Source organism: Antedon mediterranea, chromosome 4 (genome assembly GCF_964355755.1).
Source record: "Antedon mediterranea chromosome 4, ecAntMedi1.1, whole genome shotgun sequence".
Taxonomy (NCBI): domain Eukaryota; kingdom Metazoa; phylum Echinodermata; class Crinoidea; order Comatulida; family Antedonidae; genus Antedon; species Antedon mediterranea.
Window position 1 is genome coordinate 4849838 of NC_092673.1, and position 22867 is coordinate 4872704.

Consider the following 22867-nt stretch of genomic DNA (forward strand, 5'->3'; position numbering starts at 1 on the left):
AAATAAAAAGAGTGGTGTAATTTATATATACTCGTATTTTGATCCTTTAACTTGGTGTATTTTAATTCTTAAAATTTTAAAATAAATGTACCTTTTGTTTATTATCTTTTGGTAACTACCATAAGGCATATCCCAGCAGAATTGCAACATAGGGAGTTGTGCTGAATGGGTTTGAATCCTATCCTTGTTGTACAGTACTACATTTTTTCAAAGTTAAAATTATAATTAACAGTTCAGACAGACGATAATAATAACAGACAAGGTATGTTTAAATTTCAGATATAATGACAATAAAACATTTATTAATAAATAAAAATACCTACACAGTTTAGTAGACAAAATCGCACATTAACAAAATACAACATTCACTCAAACAGTTTACAAATTACAATTATACTTTTCCAGTTGGTTCAACTTTTTTTTGGTCACATATTCTTCAAATAATCAATTAAAATCTCCTACATAAACATATAATATATTTGTCTTTCCCAAACATATGGTTATTCTTTACTCCATTGGTTAATACGTAACCAGTTCAGAATTTAATGTTAAAATATATAAGTTTACACATATAGTAAATATCATTTTACCTGTAAAAGTTCATTATTTAAATAGGTTGAAATTGTCACTATGGTAGGTTTAAAATACTATAATATTCTTAAAGAGGGATACCCCAACCCTACTCGGGATACTAAAAAGGTAGGTCACTATAAAACAACATATACAGTATTACCATTTATTTATTTTTTAAAACAACTACATTATAATAATACAGTAATATACTATCTGAATTAAACTTCTATTTTTGTATAATTAAAATGTATAAAAATCAGTAGATATTCTTAATCTACTTAAAAAGTTAAAATGACTATTATTGCACATTCACAGTTAAAATATATTTTACCAACACAGAACTAAATATTTAATTTAGTTATTACTGAATATGTTGCTCTCTGCATTAATCACTACAATTCACTAAGTACTTCAAAGGTGGATACATATTTTTCAATAAATTGTAGGAAAATAGTATGTTTTTAGCATTTTACGATCCATTGCTTTCTAATTCTGAATCTGTCCCTGTACATTTTAGTTAAAAGCACCATCAACGTTTAGAATACCTACACCTCAGGTGGTTACTTATGTCAGATTTTGTAGAATTCGTTACACGCCCACAGGAAAATCATCCCACTCCATTAAAAAATGAATCTTCCTTCAGATTCAATGAGACATTGCACAATTTTAAAATAAATGTTACATCTTGGCATTGAACTATTACTGATAAAATACAGGTATTTTTGTATACATTTTAAAGCTACATATAAAAAAAGGGGTTGGATTTAATACTAGTTTACTAGTTAGCTACAGTAACTGTATTTTACTAGGTTCGTTAACTGTATTTTACTAGGTTAGTTACTTGTATTTCACTAGGTTAGTTAACTGTATTTTACTAGGTTAGATACCTGTATTTCACTAGGTTAGTTAACTGTATTTCACTAGGTTAGTTAGTTAACTGTATTTTACTAGGTTAGTTAGTTAACTGTATTTTACCAGGTTAGTTACCTGTATTTCACTAGGTTAGTTAGTTAACTGTAGTTTACTAGGTTAGTTACCTGTATTTTACTAGGTTTAGGTAACACACAAGTACAAGTGATGCAACTGGTGGTATTCTCTTATTTAAAGGTTACAAAGTAACAGGTTGGCTAGTCTAGGTTAATTATTACTAAACATTGCAAACTGGACTAGGACCAAAATACTGCCTTTGGTCACCGATTCAACATCAAATGGAGTTTAGTCATCTATAACAATTGACAGAGCACGGATATCAGATAACTTTTGCTGGAGTATAACTTCATATTTTTCATCGTCGATAACAGAGAACTCTTCTCCTTTCAGGTGGGCTGCTAGTTCAGCGTATATGTGGAAACATTCTGTGTAATAGTTGATCTGTGATTTGATAAGGGCTTCAAAGCATGGCTGAAAATATTCTATTCTACCATTAAAGAACTGAGGTAGCTCCTCCATTAGTTTATTGTGTTCTGATTCATAGTCTTCTCTTGCTGCATTTAAAGCCTTCTTAGCCTGAGAAGTTAAACAAATTATATTACTGTATTCACTAGTGCTTATAATTGAGATTTGTTGAAATGAGTTGCTTTCTTTCTCCGGTCCGGCAAATAAAATATCATGTTTCGTTTTTCTCTATGCTCCACACAGCTATGCGCCAATCTCTTTACCAAATATGCGTAAAATACGCCAAACAAAAGGTTGATAATACTATAAGCATAATCTGGCGTAAACTTGACCAGAGCAGGTGTGAAAGGCCCTTTTAGATGTATTGCCCCCCAAAAATAAAAAAAAAAGACTTTGAATAGGCCATTTTGCAGTTTTAATCAAGTTAATCACTTCTGTAGAAAAATAAATAATGTTTCTACTATAAAAAAGACAAAATAAACGGTTAAATTCAACCAAAAACGCATGGACTTCCAGTCAATTTGAATACTTTTTTGCTTTAAATTACAGTTTTTTAATAATAATTTTTTTTTCAATACAATTTTTGGTCAAAGTAATAACTATTATGTGACATTAAAATGACATAATCAACAAGAAAAATATTTTTTCAGGGGGACAATATATCTTAAAATAGGTAAAATGAGGGCAGATTGGTTATTTATATTCCTAAACTGATTGTGTTCCTGTAATATGACAGTTAAAGATTAATTAATAATAATTAAGGGGGAAGCATTAGTACCTGTTCAAATTTGACAATGTTTGGACCTGTTCTTTCTTTTTCCTGATATTTCTCCATTTTTGCATGTGCTTTTCTATATTCTTGCAACAATTGTTCTCGTTTTCTTATGGCTGTATACACACTAGGAAAAATACCACTAAACTTCTTCATGGGATCTATCATACAGTGCTGTGCATTTTCATTCTGAAACGAACAGGTACACAATAAAAAAAAGTAATTTATTAGCACAGATATAGAATAGTATGAAATGATTGTATGTAAAGCACTTAGTGGTTCAAACTTGTTTGTCAAATTGTTCAAATCTGTTCCTTAAACATTTAGCAACTTCTGATTCTCCGGTTCAAATGAATTACAAAGCATCCAGTACAATACACTATACAGGATTTAAATTTAACAATTGAAAATAACCAAATGGTGTTAGTTAAACCTGTCTTTATGAACACCACAATTGATTTAATCAAAGAATTTCAATAAAGGTATTATATCTAAGAAAAGTGGTCTAGGTACTTAGATAACCACAAACAAAACGTGTTTACATTTTAAGAGCCTGTTCAGACTTTACAATTTACCCATGTAATGGTTGTGTGTGGTGTAAATTTTGAGATAAACTAATTAAAAAATGCAACTCATGAGGTGGATTTTTCAATTACACCTTAAACCGAAAGCTGATTTACCAGGAGCAACTTGACCTTAATAATAGTGTAAAAAGATGCATAAAATATAACCTTGCTGAGTAAATTTTTGTTGTGTAAATAGTTTGTCTGGTCAGTTCCAAGAGTAATTTAGGTTACACATGTAATTGAGTTTAAAGTCTGAACACAGCCTAAGACTTACAAATTGTACCATGAATTCATCAACCCTTGATATACTAGAATACATCTCTTCAAATTCTTTAAAGTCATCCTCTGTGTTCAAGAGAGGGCTTGCAGCCAGGTTTTGTCCTATACGACACTGCAACTTAGACAACTGGGCCATACTGTCTATGCATTTCTTCATATCTTTATATAGTTTCTTGGTAGCTTCATCGAGCCTATGGTAAAAGAATACAGTTAAATACTTAGGGTGGTTTCGTACAGTAGCATTAAACTAGATGGCAACTGGGTAGTATAGGAATTGCTGTTTGAAAATTCTGTTAATCACTACACAGTAGAGAGGGGTAGGGTAGAATGACTGAAATGATAATTGTGGACAACATAATGACAAAACAACCGTTCTTATGGTTATCTGCAGATGTTTACAAACCAACTTGTTGTGGACAGAGAAACAGGCACCACTTGGTGACAGCACTTAACACGAAGGGCATATAGGGGAGAAGAAAGTTGTGGTATATGTCGTCCACACTTGTGCACAGCCCAGTAGGCTGCAAGTCACAGGTTATTCTCCAATTTACATTAGTTTTTGAAAACAATAACTAGTCCAGTTATTATATGAAATAGATAGAAAGAAAAGAAATACAACATTATATTTTTACTCACACTTCAATTTTCTGTACTTCATCTTCAAATGCTTTTTCATCCTGAAAAAAAATCAGTGAATATTAAGAGAATACAATACGCTAAATTATATAGAAGATGAACATTTAATCATAATATAAAACACTTACTGTTTTGCTAATGACAGCCTTCTTTGGAGTTGATAAGCGACTAAATGAAGAAAACCTTTAAAATTGAGAAGAAAACGATTTATTTAGATAATATAGCCTGTTTATTATTAAATATTTAATTTTAAATTATAAAATAAGTCATTTGGACACCTGCTTAGAAACGTTTGATTGTTCTGTAATAAAAAAGAAAAAAACACACGGCCAATAGCCTATAGGGTATATAGATATCTATTACTACTACACAGTTGGACCATCATAAGCCTTGGCCTACTACTATACCCCACCCATCATCGGACCCATCCCAGCCCGGTTCAGGCAACTGGCACCGCAGGATTGATATGGTGAAGAGGCCTGGAGTTTGTTGTATTACTTGATAGCCTTATATCGTATATATAATTGTTTCTAATAGCTCCGTATTATGAATACTTGGAATGAAATGGGTATTTGTGAAACAAAAATACTCACCAGCTCATTTTATATTAAGAAATATGTTGACATTTAATGACGGAAACTCCCTGTTTTTATCTAATAATACGCTTGATTGATCATCAATTTTGCTGCAGCGCCCTCATTAAACCAAATCCAAAGGAAGCAAACAGAGGGCGTTTTTATAAAAACCATGGCCACACTGTAAACAACAACAATTGTAAGAAATGTTTTTTGGCATTTAAAACAGTAAATTAATTTATTAGTAATTTAAGACAAAGATTTATATATATGATCGTTCCTATTAATTAAATTTAAAATAAATAGCAGTAGGGCGGATATAATTAGCTAATAACTAGAAAGCTAGCCTCTCCCACTAGGCTAGCTAGCTAGGCTAGTTTGGTTGGTGGTCGGGCGGCCTCATTCATTCATCCTGTCACTCACTCTGTAGAGCTGAGTAGGCTACCTAACTAGAGAACGACCCTGGTCCTACCGCTGGTTATTAATTGGTGTGCACCACAGGTCACTGCCATACTGTATACTAGGACCAGGTCTGGAGTAGTACTAGTAGGCTAGTACAGTAATTGTATATTTATAAAAGTAGGTAGTCCTACGTAGTGCTAGTTAGTGGGTTTACTAAAAGCCTAAATTACCCCCAAAAATGGTAAATTTCTAATATTTTTTTATATAAATGAATTCCGCAATGAAATCCTTGTGCAGAATTTCAAATCATTAATCCGAATCCCACATAACATATGAATTACCCTATACTTTTGATAGTGATACCTTAATCGTAAAACATTTGAGGCTACTGGCACTGCACGTCTATGTGTTTCTTCAATTATTGTTTCAATGAATATGGTGTAGGAAGTAATAGGCCTAAATTCAATCTAAAAAAGTATTTGAAAATATTTCAGTGCCTACTATTGTGTGATATCTTGAAATCCTCACAATTTGTTTTTATTTTAGAAATGAATTAAATCAATGAATATGGACTTCTTGCATAAAAACAATGTGGTTCACCCATCAAGTGATGGTGTGTTAGTAAAACGGAATGTTAAGAAAAGTCTGCGAAAAGCGAATCATAGTACACGGGGTATTAGACGCAGAAGTCAAAGCAGTATTAACGTTCCTGAAGACAGCGAAACAGAATCTACTCACAGCGTTGTAGATATCCCAGAATTGGTAAGCACAGTGTTTTATGTGCATAGTAATGCACTTGTCAATTGTATGACCCACTATACGACCCCCGGGAGAGGTGCGTCATTTGTCCGATGTGCGTCATACCTTTGAATACCATGACGCACCGGTGCGTAAAAAATGTGACTTACCTTTAGGTGACCATGACGCACCCATTTTGACGCACTGTGACCATGTTGTTTATGATATGGTGGGTGGTAAAGTGACGGACATTGACACACCTTGTTCATTGATGTGACGTACCATCTAGGTTTTTTGACGCACCCCTTATTTGTAAATGACGCACCCATGACGCACCTCTCCCGGGGGTTGTATAGTGGGTCATACAATTGACAAGTGCATAATATTTATGCTTTATCAATTATAAATAGACAAAAGAAATTTTATTTTAAAGATGTATTGTCCCTTTGACTAATCCCAAAAAAATGTTTAAAAAAATATTTCGAAAAAAAGTGAATCATTTTGAAGTATCATAATAGTTATTAACTTTCACCAAAAATTAGTATAAAAAAATTATTTAACTCAAATACAGACGATTTTTTGTTCAAAAAATAACTTTAACTTCCAGTCAAAGTTTTCGATTAAAACATATGTCATTACGTAACACCCTTGTTTGGCTACTCTGTATGCATAATCATAAAATTTCCTCGAGATCTGTTTGAAAACACCTTCTCAACCATGACGAGTTGTAAACAATCCTAATTAGCATCATGCATAATGCATACTCGTGGTTTGAAATCTTTGTTTACTTTCGCTCGCGACAATTTTCCAGACGAAATGTAATTAAATTAATTTACCTGTTAATTACGTAAACTTGTTGTTTTTGGCTCGAATTTTCGACTTAAAGTGAATAACTTTAATATTACTTTGTCTGGCAGACAATTTAAGTATTTTTTTTTTTTACATTACCGGTACATTTTTTTCAGGTAAATAATAATCCAATTTTTGGTCAAAATGAATAACTAATGTGACTTTAAACAAATATGTTTTCAGGAGGACAATATATTGTTAAGTAAAAAATAGTATTTTTATTTCAATTTTCTGTAGGAGAAAAATATTAAAAAGAGAAGTTGGATTGCCACGACATTTTTTAAGAAGGAGTGTGCAAGATATGTTCCACAAGCAGGGAACAAGGATAGAAAGTAAATGCAGATTTTTAATTTTTTAAATGAAGCATGGTATTTTTTCTGAGATAGATATAGATTTAAAGTACAGGTACTTCTCTAGCTTCTTTTAAAAACAGGGTTTTATTTACCAGTTTTAATATTAATGATAAGAATTTCATTTTGGGGAAAACCCTGTATTTTCACTGAAAAGTTACAATTCTTCCATTTGTTTTGGCCTTCATGATCGATTGAAAGTGTGAGAATCACAGAAGAAAAAGGAAAATACCAATCCGCGCGCAATGCATGTTGGGTTTATAACGGGCCACTTAAATTATTAGAATCGTGACATTTTTAACTGTTTTCAAGACAAAATCAGTTATTGCAATAGGACCATATAGTATTTATTTTTACATTGTGACCTTAAATTAGATCTAAAAAAATGTAGGAAATGGGGCTTTAATAATTAAATTAATTGTAGAAAACTAATTATTCATCCTTGTACTCACTTCTTTCAGATGCTGCTGTGGTAGGCTGAGGAATGAGCATATAGGAGAAGCAATACGCCCTCAAATGTGCACCAGCTCAACGCAGACAACAAGTGATCATAAAATTGCACTGCAACCTCAAGGAGACAACCTCAGCATACAGAGTGAATTTGATGTGAATGCTTGGGATGTACAGAGAGATGTCAAAAAGTTTCCAACAGATGCATTTGGGAAGATTGAGTTTTTAACTGGATTGGAATCATCATCTAGAGTTGCAAATGTGTGTAGTTTGTTGGCTTTGTTTGTATACTTGCCTGCCAAGTTCTTATATTCAAATTCTGATTCTAAAGCCTTGTCTACACTATCAAACTTTATGTGACAAAAAAATGTGATGTGCTCATATATGGACATGATGATGTCATATCACTACCATATCTGGGCACATCACTACCATATTTGAGTACATCACACTAAATTGATAGTGTAGGCAGAGCTTAACATCAGTATAAATTGAAACATTTTTATTTGTTTCTTTGTTTAGTATGTTCGCATCTCTAACGATACCCACCCAAAACATGTACTGAATCTATTGTCAAAGCACTGGAAGATGCCTATTCCACATCTTGCTATTTCCGTAGCAGGTGGCACCAAGAACTTCATATTGAGCAAACAGGATCAAGATACATTTAACAGAGGATTAGTCAAGGTAATTATGGTAGTCTTATAAGAACCTGGTTCCAAGGAGCACTCTTTTTACAGTGATTTCCATTTGTGATTATTCAGATCTCCAAAATGACATTCTCTATGGACAGGCACCACAAATTTCTCTGAACAGTTCCAAACTCACAGTTTGTTAATGTTTGCTAGTGTAGTCTAGGCTTAACAGGTCAATGTTTGTATATGTAAAACAACAGTATTGTAGTATTCTTACTTCTTACTTACTGTTGAAGTAAACCAAAATTTGATACCTGATATGGAATGCAGTTAAAATTAACTGATTTGATTAACTGATTAACTTTTAGGCTGCACAAACTGTAGGTGCGTGGATAATTAGCACTGGAGTAAATTGCGGAGTTCACAAGGCAGTTGGCGAAGCAGTTAAAGAGGGTCAAGCGATGAGATGGATTTCAAACAGAGGTCAATCAAGAGCACCGATTCTCTGCCTTGGTGTTGCACCCTGGAGTTATGTAGAGAACTGGCAGTCACTTGTTGGTAAACAGGGAGAGGTACAGTACTGACTACATATCATATACCAAGCCCACACATTTTACACGGGTGTGAAAAACGCGTGACTCGCGTGTAATTAGGTACTAACAATACTGTCCATATTCACTCATGCATTACTGCATTGAGTAATTCAACTGCAGCGAACTGCATTTATAACTTGTTGATGTTTTGTTCATATATTATTATCATCAAACAGACAATAACTGGAATTACAGTACAGGATAACAGCATTTTATATAACAAAATATAGGCCTATTTGAAATAAAAAATCGATTTATTTATCATAGTGCAATCATGGAGGTAAAAATTAACCTCCATGATGCAATTATGTCTGTGAATGTGATATAAAATACTATTAGTATTACTACCCTAGGCTAGTTAGTAGGCCTACTACACTACAGTACTACTATTCTAGGCCTAGTTTGCTTTCAGAGTTTGTTTATATATATTTTTAAGTTATATTTATTAAGTATTTGAGAAAACTCATTAAAAAAAACAAGGTAGAAAAGACCCATTAACAATATCTTTCAAAACACGATCGTCGCTGGTGGCCGAATGACGTACTTTCTGTACGCACCACGTTGTAGAGTTCATCCATTGAGTACACACAGTTGCTAGGCCAAATAATAACATAAAGGTTTTACCATTCCCCGTCGGGGAGGAAATAATTTATATAGTATTACAACGCCAGTATTGACATGCATGTATTTAGCGCGGTAACTAATGTACACCCCTGTTACGGACTGGACCATTAATCGCTCCACGAAACCACGTTGGAGCGATCCTCCGAACACAGCCAGAGCGAGAGAGAAGCGAGGTCGAATAAATACAAGTTTTTACCATTTCCCGTCCAGGGAAAATCAGTTCTCTTATAATTACAGCCCTGATACCGTGCGCATATGTTTACGTTGATATTATTTAATTGCACACCTCATTTTGGACTGTGCCATTTTCGGAACCCTGTTTTGTTTTCATTATAAACATGGGCTGATGTCAGACAAATATCTGCTTTAAACGTCAATTTAGCAACTTATTAAGTCGTTTCATAAGCAGAGAATTTATAAAGCAAGTATACAATGCAGACATGTTAGATAGAAATATACTAAAAGACATTTAATAAACGTGTTGGAAGAACGTAATAATTTGACTTTCTACACCGAGCGGCGGAAAAACCCATTCACAGTTATGTACGGGAATCCTTATGTACTTGGCCTAAAACACTAGCTCTGTATTTTAATTTAAATATTTGGCTTACGGTTATGAAAATACAAGGAAACATCATTTTATAATATTACTATTATTAGGCTATTTATTGACCTAGGCACCTATTAAAGATCGCTAAATATGTTTTTTTGTGGAGGGGCTTAGGTACAGTAGCTCTCTATTCTAGCCTAGCCTCCCTGCTGTTGTACACTTCTCGCTGTACGCCTCACATTATACTGTATAAAATAATACGACGTGAACTCTAAACAAAACCCCGATGAAAAACAATTTACATGAATTCTATAAACTTTCTTATTTATTGTTTGCCTAACAATAGAGAAAAAAGAAACTTTGTTACATACAGTAACGGGCAGGTTCAGATTACATAAATATGATGGTAGGCCTAAACAATAGAAACAGAACTGATATCCACGTGTGTGTTGTCGCGGGCGTCGTACCGGGAGTTCCATATTTTACCAGTAAAAAGCTACAAAGTGATGACGTCATGGTCCACACGGCAAATACAGGCACGCGGCAATTACACATATTTTACACGCGCGACAAACGCAGGTTATGGTACATGATTTGTAGTCAGTACTGTAAGATGCCAAGCCTCACATGAATCAAGGCAATCTAACAACAGGACATTGAGCTTGCCTTGACAAGATATGAACTTGTAACAGTTCTTTGATCTTATGTCTGGCTGCGACAAATACCAACAGTACTGTACTATGTACATATTCTCAGTATCTGGTAAGGAGCATGTTGCAGCCACAGATAAACCCTTTGATCTCTGGAGCTCAACATCCTGTTGTTAAATTGCCTTGCATGAATACAGTTGAACCCCTCTTTTGGGAAACACTTTTCAGGGAACACCCTATTAAGAAACGAGGGAAAAATTATGTTTAATTTGCTGATAATATTTCATGTTAGTGTATTAACCTTAGAATTTATCTCTACATAATTTATTAGAGATTTATATGATTTAAGTACAATGAGATATGATTTAAGTACGTATGTGATGGCTTGATTTAACAGGGTCTTTATCCAGCTCAATACAAAGTTAACCCCATCATACAACGTGGGAAGCCAGTCTCGTTAGATCCACACCACACACACTTTCTTCTAATTGATGATGGTACCAGGATGTATGGATGCGACGTTGCCTTCAGAGCTAGGCTGGAAGAGACGATGAGAGCGCCAAAGTTTACTCAAAATGAAATGGGTAATTTAATTTTTTTGTAGTTTGTGTATAAGTTTATTGTAAAGCTCTGTCTACACTAAGAGAATGTGATGTGCCAATAGAATGTGATAAAATCTATCATTTGAACATTTTCACAGAGTCTGGTCTAGGTATTCCTGTGGTAAAGGTTTGCCTTGAGGGAGGTATGGACACAATCTTAGCTACAAGAGAAGCTGTTTTACTGAAAACTCCTGTTGTGTTTTGTGAAGGTACAGGCCGAGCAGCCGACTTGCTTGCATTTGCTAACAAGAATTGTGTCTCTATTGAGTAAGTTTTGACTTTCTCTAATAAAAACATATGTTCTGAATTACTGCTTGTTTAATAATTCAATGTAAATTATCATTTTTAATTATTTTCATAGTGGTGTACGAAAACTAAAGCCTTCGTTGGAAAGTATAGTACATGATAGGATACACACTGTGTGTCGCATTAGTAAAGATCATCACATGATACCAAAACTAAAAGAAGCTATTGATGTTATTATGGAACACGAATCAATGGTAAGAAACATATTAATTATTCAAAATATTAATATTTATAACTTAATAGTATTCAAACACTTTATATTCTATATATTGAAACATTATCTCTTTTGTGAAACTCTGCTTCGATGCAACAAACATCTGCCAACCCTCAAAATCAACATGGAACAGTCTAAGTAGTTGACATACTGTACATAATCATTGGCAATCACACAAAAAAATGCCCTCAATATTCCGATATATAAATAACGAAGACTTTAAATTCCAACCTCTCTATTAAAGCCCCTCTTTTTTGGATGAAATAAAATTCTTTGATTTATTATTCTTTTAAAGATTACCATTTTTAGTATGGATGCGGGGGAACAAGCCGATCTTGATTTAGCTGTACTCAAAGCTCTACTCAAAGGTAAATTAAATGTAATAGTTTTGATAATAATATTGTACTAAAACACAGAAAACAGACCACTTGCATCTTCCATGTTAACAATCACAGTTCCTAATGAAAAAGAGCATTTTGTAACAATTACTGTATTCATTGCCACTCACCATGGTAAATGTTATGTCACCTCACACAAGCTTTTACCAATTTCCACCCTCATCTTAAGGCCATCTCAGACAGCATCATACAACGAGGCCAGACGAGTCGTCTCGTCTGAAGAAAATTAAACATGTTTAAAGTTCTCCTGACGACCTAATAACTATTCATGACGCTATCTCAAGACGACCTGTCTTGTCAGGATTCAAATCAGACAGCATCGTACAACGAGGCCAGACGAGTCGTCTCGTCGGAAGAAAATTAAACATGTTTAAAGTTCTCTTGACAACCTAATAACTATGCTCGACGCTATGTCAAGCGTTGGGCATAGTCGGGATTCAACTTAGACAACACTGACGAGTCAAAAAGTTTTGTCAGGCCTCGTTATACGACGCTGTCTGAGTTGGCCTTTTACAAAGAAGATCGCCCATCGAATTTCAATCCAGAGAACTCTCTATTTGTTAAAATGTGAGTGCCTACAGTACCCTTTAATGGATTTTATTCTGATTTACAGTAAGTCCATGAATACTGTAGTATAAATCTTACCATCGGATAATTATTTTAGAAAACTAAACTACTCCATGTCTACTGATTATTATTCTGTTTTTTGATGTGTTCAATAAATTTTGTAGATCAATTTTCCGACAGGAAACTTTTGTCTTATGCATGTTTGTTCACTGTTTTCACTCATATCACTGTCATGCTCATTTCCATGCTGTGAATTTTCCCTCCCGTCATGTTTCTAGGCCAGACTGCTTCCCCCACATCCCAGCTGAAGTTAGCTCTATCATGGGGCCGAGTAGATGTTGCTGAGAGCATGATTTTCAGTGGTATTAATGATTGGCCAGTAAGTACTAAAAACACTTTGCATGCATATTTACTATATTGTTTAATTATTAAAGGTAAAACATGAAATCACACCATATTTTACTGGTTTTAACCATTACAACTATATTCAGTACAGTTCATATCTTGTTGTAAGCCTTGCATCATCAATCTTGTTTTAACCTCAAACATTTAAAATTGATAAATCATATACTGTAGTACTATGTTTAAGAATATTTTACAGTATCCATGTGTCTCTACTGTCTACTGGAATTACCACAAGTTCTATGACTTCTATAAATCGATGTTAGAGAGTTTTTGATTTTAATTAATTCAACGTGTGTATGTGTTGATATGTGCTTCTTCACTAGATTCCTTGACACAGGTCTTGTGGGTTCTACATGTAGGTCAAGACGAGAATCAACGACTCTTATGCATTTTGCAAATCGAAATATCCATAATTTTATTAAAAATCTTTTCTTAGGATATAGTTAACTGCTATCTTAAGCTCTGTCTACACTATTAAACTTAATGTGACAAACAAATGTGATGTGTTCATATATGGACATGATGATGTCATATCACTACCATATTTAGGCATATCACTACCATATTTGGGCATATCACTACCATATTTGGGCACATCACTTTTTTTGTCAAACTAGTTTGATAGTGTAGACAGAGCTTTAAATTATATACTTTTTCATATTTGAATGCTGTAACTTTGATATTTCTGTAATTTTAGCCTGGTAGTCTTGACACCTTTGTGACTCAGGCTTTGATGGAGAACAGAGTTGACTTCTTAGAACTGTTTCTAGAAAAGGGTGCAATCATGAAGGAATATCTGACAGTTTCCAGACTACGTGACCTTTATAACAAAGCCGAAACAAACAATTTTTTTCGCACGTTTATAGTGGACATAACTCGTGGTGAGGTAAGAATATAAATTATAAAAATCAAAAGGTCCACTAATTAATTACTTTTGACCCTGTATGGAGGTACTGTAGATCAATAACAAGTTCCTACTGGAGTGTTCTGTTCTCTATAAACAATTTGTGGTAGAACCAATCTTGTTAGTGTCAATACAGTATGTAGGCCTCTTCAGATTCTTGTTTAATAAAAGAATGTGATTTTACTCTCTAAAAAAAATGTTTAATCTCTATAATTTCAGAGATTTTATGATTATTACATCATCAATCAATTGTATGTTTGACATAGGAGCATCTGGGTGATGTCTCAACCAGAGGATGTTTAATGCATTGTTAATATTTCTTTTTTCAGTTAGCTGATCCGTTTTACCTGCATCATGTTCGAAAATTAATCCGTTCATTAATGGGAGCACATGAAGCACCTTTGTACAATCACGATCGCAACATTAGTGCAATTGGACCGGAGTGTAAAGCACTTGTAGCAATGTCAACATGCTTATCAGGTAATCAACAAAAATTGCCATCATTGTCCATGTTCATCATCATCATTTATCATCAACTGTATTATCAATATCATTATCATATCATCTTTGTAATTTGTATTTCTTCATCAGCATTACAATGAACACTGATAATTTCTCTCTGTCCTTTTTTAAAACATTTGGTAATTATGTATATCACGGAAGAACATTTATTTTGTAGGTTTGATGCTTCCTTACGTCGCTCAGGTAGAGTTTCTAAACGTAACGTCAAACAACGAACAGTTATCTATAGGTGAGAATTTCTCGGTAGCTGAGCTTGTTAACCCTGGCATGCACTTTCCACGACCTTTCAGAGAGCTTTTCTTGTGGGCAGTTTTAGTTGGCAGGTATGTTTAAAAATCTATTTTGGTAGTGTTGAAATATTTTAATACAAATAGTGATTTTCATTTATTTAGTTTATATTCGTATTAAAAACCATATCATGAAGCTCGAGCCAAATGGTAAAAGGATTTCAGGTTTAGAATCCTGGTTATGCTTGTTTTTTTCTCACTATTCACTCTTCCTAACTAATTGAATTCCAGAGTATCACTAGGTGGTTTAGAGTTTATGCCTGTGAATTTGTATTATATTGCTAATTGGTGTTTACATATTTTTATCAAATATATAATATACAGTATATAAGCCACTTGACTCAGCAGAATCTACTGTAGCAGGATTGTATTTGCATTTTAATTTTATGTAGTAGTTTTGATGATTGAATAAAGTACCGTCATTTGTATGTGGTTTACTTCCAAATAGGATGGACTTAGCAGAATTCTTCTGGGAGAGAGGAGAAGACCCAGTTTGTTTAGCCATCGTAGCATCAAGAATGTTACGTTCAATGTCAAAAAGAGCACAAGATCCAGATGACAAACTTAAGCTTCTTGAAAACTCAAGGTAATAATGCACAATGCATAATGGGAAGGGTTAAGTTGTTGTTTGTACGTATGCGTTGTGGCGTTTGGTCTCAAACCCTTACCACCATGTGCGATAAACCTTATGAAGCATTGAAAAAAAAGTTTTCTTTTTTTCTTTTAAATACTGAACAATTATTCACAATTATAATTGTCAAATGATTATCTTGTCTGTTACATTTACAGTACGTTTTACTATTTTAATTTCTGTAATTCACATTAAATATGTACATATATATCCTTTTGTTTCAGGCAATTTGAGAAACTTGCAATCTGTGTAGTTGATGAGTGCTATGAGACTGATGAAGATCTAGCCCAGATGATGATAGAGATTCCACATCAGCAGTGGGGAGGTATGAACACCTTGACCATTGCTGCCGAGTCAGAAGCAGAAGAATTTATTTCCCGTCCATGTGCTCAGGCTGTCATCCAGAACATTTGGATGGATGGAATGCGGTGTTCGTCAAGGAAAGCGTTCTTTGTTTTGCTTGTACCGCTACTGTTGACGGTGATTCCGTACAGGAAGGATTTTGGTTCAAAAACAATGCGGGAGAAAGTGTGGATGTTCTACAATGCCCCGGTAACCAAGTTCTTTGCGGGATTGGTAGGATTATTTCTAATTTTACTAAATTTGCAATAATCATACACTAAATTCAGGTGGCACGATCTTCAAAAAATCTAAAAAATATACAAAAAAGCCTAAAATGAAAAAGGAATTCGAGTTGAGAAGAAATGTCTTTAGTATAAGAATAAGTAATCACTGCTATACAATTTAGTAAACATCTGTCCAAGTGTTTGAAGTTAGATTGGATATGATTGGTCAAAGTAGGACTTGAATACCATTCTGGTCTATGTGGCATAACTTGCCTGTGGGTCTCAAGAGGTGAACATAGCCTATCTAAAGCTCTGTCTACACTATCAAACTAGTTTGACAAAAAATGTGTGATGTGCCCAAATATAGTAGTGATATACCCAAATATGGTAGTGATATGACATCATTATATCCATATACAGTATGGGCACATTTGTTGTCACATAAAGTTTGATAGTGTAGACAGAGCTGTATACTCACACCAAAGTACTGTACATGTATATTTCGTTATTCAATATTTGTTCATTGTCTGGCTTTAGAACATCTATCTTAAAGATGGAAAAACATGTAGGATGAACATTGTTTGCATTTACTGTTGTCTGTTTTCATTTATAAAACTTATATTGAATGAGTCTGTACACACCTACTCTAGCTCATGTCCACTTTAAAGTTACTAGTGCATCTTTCAAGACGAGTAGGGGTTACCCAGGTGTACTAGTATACAAACATCCACTGATCATAACTGGGCCCTCTGGGAGACCAGACTGAAGAGGTCACCCAGTATAAATAAAATATTTCATTTCAATTCTCACTCACATTATAAATTATGAATATAAACATATGCTATATCTTTTCTTTTTTAGATTACATATTTGATGTTACTTTTACTGTTCAGCTACGTGTTAATCTTCGATTTTCAACAAGAGCCGTCACGTTATGAAGTCGCTTTATTTATATGGATTTGTAGCCTTATTATTGAAGAATTTCGACAGGTAAATAATAAACGACAATATTTATTTAATTTATTATTTATATATAGGATTTTACTGAGCAAATTTATTGATCGTTTACTCCTAATGTTTGCCATAAGAAAAGTTGTCTTAAATTCCACACTTTAATAGTAACCCCCCTTCTAATAATAACCCACTACTCTTATAGTAACCCATGGGGGTTACTATTAGAGTCACAAAAACTTATGATGCAGCCGTATTTTAATAAGGAGATAATGCATGTTGATCTCGGGAGTGGGGGAGGAGTGTTTTTGAGTTTATAAAATAAAGTTAGAGTTCAACCAAATTTGTTTATTCGTATTGTTTTATTATTTTACTATGAGTTGCTGACCGGAAAAGTTGATGGTGGGTACTATTTTCAGTGCCTAATTTAAGATTAGTAATAATAGTAACCCACTACTCTAATAGTAACCCCTCTTCTAATAGTAACCCACCCTAAAAAACAATCAAAGAATAATAACCCAGGGTTACAATTAGATTACGGAATTCAGTCTTTTACAGTTTAATAATTGTTTATGTTTATAATTGTTCTTTGTTCTTCTCTACCTTAGTTGGCAATACCAAATGAGTTTGAGACGTGGTATCAGAAAGTTCGTCAGTGGAAACGTAGTGTGTGGAATTGGATAGATGCAGCAATGCTGAGCCTAGCCTGTCTTGGCTTTGGTCTACATTGGACCAACGTAGAGTGGATTCATGTTGCCAAGGGGTGTTACTCTGCCAGCTGTTTCTTATTCTATGTCAGGCTACTTAGGATGTATGCTGTCAGTACTAATCTTGGTCCTAAGATGGTTATGATAAGAAAAATGGTATGGAATATTAATTGTTTATAAATATTGAACATAACTTAATGTCTATTTTTTGTTTGGAAAAGTAAGTTTTAGAATGCTAGTAAATTGTGAAGAATATATGGTGGTATACTGTAAGCTTTCTCTAACTATTTACATTCATTCTTACAGTTTTAAACCATTCTAATTTACATTGAAAAAACCCTATTCTCCACATTATGGCATATCAATCATGTCAAGTCTTATAGGCTTGCTTGCAGTACAGTATGCATCACCTGTGGGACCCATACTAGTTTCAAGTTGATATATTTGTCACATATGTGATGCTGTATCGCAGTATTTGCCTATGATACTGTGCAATAGATACAGTACTGTATTACCATTGCTAATAGTTGAGATAACATTTACTTTTGCAGATTCGTGAGCTGATATTTTTTCTCTGTATCTTGCTTGTATTTATGGTTGGCTATGGTGTAGCTAGTCAATCTCTTCTATTTCCCAATCAAACAAACGTTTCTGAGGCCATTGTTGGTATCTTTTACATGCCTTACTTCCAGATTCTTGGTGAATTATTTCTGGAGGTTGCAGTTGATGGTAAGTTTTTTACTTAAAATAAATATTACTGAATTGTGTACTTATAAGCATGTTGAAGATGTATTGTCCGCCTGAAAAATTACATTTTGTTGTTGTTGAATAATATAATAGTTATCCACTCCACAAATTGATTTACCTGAAAAAAAACTGTAATTTAAAGCAAAATGATTTTTTTTTTAATTAATCATTTATTATGTTATTTTGTAAGTGAAAACATTTTGTTTTTGGGTTTTTTTTCTACAGAAGTGATTACTTTATTAAAACTACAAGATAATTCAAAGTCTGATTTAATTTATCTTCATTCGTTTTTGGGGGACAATACATGTTTAAGCAACATTTTTTGTTTAATACATTTATTATAGATACCTATTCAGGGGACAGCTGTAGTGTTAAACATACATTGTCCCTTGTTCGTTGCACATGAAAGTGTCCCGTAATAGGGGGTCTTCTTAGAGGTGTCTCCTGAATAGGGTTGCCCAAAAGGAGTGGTTTTTCTGTTTTTATTTAGTTCACAATTTCATTTCATTTCATTTATTTATTCGACCAACAAAACATATACAATGTACAAAGATGAAATTGGTCAGGGACTGCTAAAGTAATATGATTACTGTAACTACAAGAGTCAGCAGTCCCAATGATTGTTTAACACAGTTAACAGGTTTAATACAGTAGCTAATAATCTATAATGTAATCTTTGATTTACAAAGACAAAAAATATGTTTAAAGAATATACAGTACAGTACATAGATACACAGCAGACATCACATAAAGATTTCTGATTTTGTCTGTCTTTTTGTAGGCAAGCTTGAAGATTGTAGTGACGACCCTGCTGATAAACTTCACCCATGTCCTGAGAAACACGTTTTAGTTTCTGTATTTCTAGTCATCTATTTATTGATAGGAAATGTGCTGCTGTTGAACCTACTGATTGCAATATTCAGGTGAGAATTGGTGCTTTACTGGGCTAGAGGACCAACAAATAGGGTATAGAACTACATCACTGCATTTATCACCACCATATGTAATATAGGACTAGTCAAAAGTACAGCTGAGTGTTCCAATTACCAGACTTTTTGAAAACCTAAAACTCTCCCAAAACCAGACTTTTCTTGAGGTACAGAACATCAAAAATTCTTTTTTTACCATTAAAAACACATTCGGAATACATGAATTTCTGGAAAACCAGACATATTAGGCCACTGGCCAAGAGAGTTCTGGTTTTAAAGTTGACTGTAAATCAGGTACAGTACATTTGTATTATTGTGAACAGATATTCAGTATATTCCAGAAGACCATTACTGTCATTATTATTTTGGTTCTTTAACAGCGTCCAAAAAAGTGTGGTCAAAATATATTAGTGATATGCCCAAATATTGTAGTGATATGACATCATCATGTCTATATATAGGCACATCACATTTTGTTGTCACAAGTTTGATAGTGTAGACAGAGCCTAAGTTATACCATTTTGCATTTGATTTTCACCTCAGTTTTGTATTTGATGAAGTCCAAAGCAAGGCACTTCAGATATGGCGGTATGAACTGTATGCATTGGTGATGGAGTATGCTGACAGACCAGCTATTCCAGCGCCCTTTATAATATTTCAACATTTTTTTATGATTCTCTCATGGATGTATAGAATGATTAATATATCATGCAGTGAATTCGTTCAAAAAGGTATTTATCTTTCTTTAATGTTTTCCTTTATATTGGAAACAAAGTTAGTCTTTCTCAGTATTAATATCGACTTATATTGCTTTTTAAAGGTCCATTATACAATCCAAAGAAGAAAATTGAGTTAAGAGTGTTTGAAAAAGAATGTGCTGCAAGTTACCGTCGCAAGAAAGCAAATTTTGAAAGCTCACAAGTGACGGAAAAAGTTGATAGAATTGAGAAAAAGTAAGGAAAATACTTTAGAATACAAAATTATAGGTTGTGATTACTTGGACTATTTAATATCACAAAGATATGTTTTGAGTTTTATTTAAATTAATTTGTTAATTGCATTTTACAAAAAAGCACTAAAATTAATTCTTTTTAATTTACAGGCTTGAAGAATCAATCAAACAGTCGGAAAATGCTAAAGATGATTTTCATCAACATTTTGTGAATTTGAACAAAAGTATGAAAAGGAAGACATCGCAGATTGAGCTGCCACTGAGAGAAGGATTTTCAAGTTACTCTCACAAACTTCCTGAGAACGATGTACCCTACACACCAAAGGTCAAACTTGAAGAAATACCAAGTAATGAACAGCCAGTTAGAGACTCAGGAATGGTAATTGAAGGTATAAACCGGAATAATGCACAGTTGCAGAAATTACGTATCGAAGACGAGACACAAGACGATGCAAAGAAACTTGAAGAGAAAGAATTACCAACCAGAGATAATGAAATCCACAATCAGGTTGGTCTTCTTTACCCCCATGAGAAATCCTCATCATCGTTGATCGATGAATTTGATGGCGCTCTTAAGCATACAAAGAAAAAAAGACGCAAGTTTAAGCGATCAAAGAAACTAAATGATTCTGATTGTTTTCCTATTCCCGAACACATCAAAAGTGAAGAATCATTCTTAGACGGTAGCGACGTGGAACAAGCTAGCCTCACCTTTGATGAAAACGTGGTGCAAAGTAGTTTGTCAAATCTGCAGGTGATTGCTAGACAGCAGGCTACAGCATTTGTAGATCTGAAGAGAGGAATTGATCTTCAGATGCAACTGGTGCAGGCTAGACTGCTAAAGCTGGAGGAGGATTCGAAAGGAAACAAGCAAATGTTGGAAAGAATTGAACATCTTCTAGAAAAAAAAAGTCTTTGAAAATATAGAAGTACCATATGAGAAAATGTAGGTCATCACTCGATTCTATTTACGTCTTTTATCTGAATAACATAAGTCATACAATAATTAGTATACTATGTGCTTTGTGTACAGAACAACTCAATAAACAAACTCTACTATGTGACCGCACCTTCTGAAACCAATTGTCTTAATTTGCCTTCTATGTTTAAGGAACCAGCTGTATTATGAACCATATTATCAAGAATCCTTGCTTAAGCGTGGTTCCCACTAGCGACGCAACGCAAGGACGTAACGCAACGCAAGTGAATTGACCAATCACAAGGGATGGCTTATTCGCTTGTGATTGCTAACTGTCTATAACTTCGCTTGTCATTGGTTAAAACGCTTGCGTTGCGTTTACGTCCTTGCGTTACGTTCTAGTGGGAACCAAGCTTTATGTATGTCGACAAATCTTACTTTCAAAAACAATAACAATTTCTGTCTGATTTTACTCCTTATTTTTTATCACAGTGTGCCAATAATATAGTATAATTAAGTTTTTTTATGTGAAAAATCTCAGGGAAAGTTCTTGTGTTGTTTTTTAAAGAAATCAATAGATATGTGTCAGTAAAATCATATTGTAATTATGTCGTTTTTTTATTTGCAGTAAATTTTATAGTTTTTGTCTTTCTACTTTCATAACATTGATATGTGTGTGAGCAAACATGCTTGTGATTTGTAATAGTTTATTTATACGATATGCATTTTTATCATAGCTTTAATTTTACATTTTATAACTTGTGAAGTTTGTAAATGTGTCAGGACTGCCATAAATAGTAGGGGAAAGATATCCAATAATCATTACTGCCTGTAGCAAGCACAATGTTAAGCCCTGTCTACACTATCAAACTTTATGTGAAATGTGATTTGCTTATATATGGACACGATGACATCATATCACGAACATATTTGGGCTCATCACTCAGTTTGATATTGTAGACAGAGCTTAAGTCTTTTTATTATTTGACAAATTACTATGGCAGTTAGAGAAGAGCACATGGTTATAGTAGAATTTTAATACTGTAATGCTATTATTTAGAACAAAATACATTTCTACAACTGTTTAGCATCTGTATTTAATATGCAGAAGGCTACATATCTGCTTAGTATATACTGAAATATTTACCTTTTTATTGAATGAACTATTTAACTTCATTGTCTTTCATGTGAGTCTGCAATATGTTATGTCTTTTAATATCGCTGTATGAATATAGTAATTTATGTGACAATATGTACTCATTTTGTACTAGTTGAGATTATTTAAAATGTACATTTATGTTTAATGTTAAACATTTAGGTTTTCACCTTGATTTAAACCACATTCATTAAGTAAATTAACATTACATATATTTTAAAAACAATTATAAATTTTACTGTAAAAGTTACCTATAACAATATTAACACTACTCTGTCCACAAATCAATTGAAAATATTTACATTTAAAATTGTTATACATTTAAGTCGGTTGGACCAATAACGCAATGTGATAATGAATAGTAATTACTAACAAATTTAGTTTAGACGCAATATAGGCAATTCTTATCATCACGCAACGAAACCACAGTTCTGCTGTCATCATCAACCTGTTGAATTTCTAGTGTC

At 33.6% G+C, this 22867-nt stretch overlaps 2 protein-coding genes across 2 annotated transcripts; one reads left to right on the forward strand and one right to left on the reverse strand.

The window, feature by feature from the left end:
- Nucleotides 1–323: 323 nt before the first annotated feature.
- On the reverse strand, nt 324–4901 carry LOC140047924 (bridging integrator 3-like). Its single transcript, XM_072092954.1, has 6 exons — nt 4815–4901; nt 4350–4404; nt 4222–4262; nt 3581–3776; nt 2747–2929; nt 324–2079 (listed from the first exon to the last, which is right to left on the reverse strand). Exons 1-6 carry the CDS (start codon nt 4820–4822, stop codon nt 1789–1791), a joined length of 774 nt encoding a protein of 257 aa, XP_071949055.1. The 5' UTR covers nt 4823–4901; the 3' UTR covers nt 324–1788.
- A 2572-nt stretch (nt 4902–7473) lies between these two features.
- Nucleotides 7474–22577, forward strand: LOC140046695 (transient receptor potential cation channel subfamily M member 3-like). The gene is made up of 20 exons (XM_072091403.1): nt 7474–7837; nt 8108–8272; nt 8589–8792; nt 11035–11221; nt 11338–11506; nt 11601–11739; nt 12055–12127; nt 13003–13103; nt 13827–14015; nt 14363–14513; nt 14713–14878; nt 15291–15428; nt 15698–16049; nt 16901–17029; nt 17599–17853; nt 18249–18426; nt 19238–19367; nt 19917–20104; nt 20194–20326; nt 20476–22577. The coding sequence occupies exons 1-20, from the start codon at nt 7652–7654 to the stop codon at nt 21242–21244; spliced, it is 4002 nt and encodes a 1333-aa protein (XP_071947504.1). The 5' UTR covers nt 7474–7651; the 3' UTR covers nt 21245–22577.
- The last annotated feature ends 290 nt before the right edge of the window (nt 22578–22867 follow it).

What these genes read in the sequence shown, in the direction of transcription:
- LOC140047924 (XM_072092954.1), bottom strand. An exon ending in AGGCTGTCATTAGCAAAACA is followed by an intron (nt 4,263 to 4,349) that starts GTAAGTGTTTTA and finishes ATTTTTTTTCAG; the next exon opens with GATGAAAAAGCATTTGAAGA. An exon ending in ACATTGTCAAATTTGAACAG is followed by an intron (nt 2,080 to 2,746) that starts GTACTAATGCTT and finishes TTAACTTCTCAG; the next exon opens with GCTAAGAAGGCTTTAAATGC.
- LOC140046695 (XM_072091403.1), top strand. Translation starts at nt 7,652, where the DNA reads ATGTGCACCAGCTCAACGCAGACAACAAGTGATCATAAAATTGCACTG. An exon ending in TCTGGAGGTTGCAGTTGATG is followed by an intron (nt 18,427 to 19,237) that starts GTAAGTTTTTTA and finishes GCAAGCTTGAAG; the next exon opens with ATTGTAGTGACGACCCTGCT. An exon ending in GTTGATAGAATTGAGAAAAA is followed by an intron (nt 20,327 to 20,475) that starts GTAAGGAAAATA and finishes TTTAATTTACAG; the next exon opens with GCTTGAAGAATCAATCAAAC.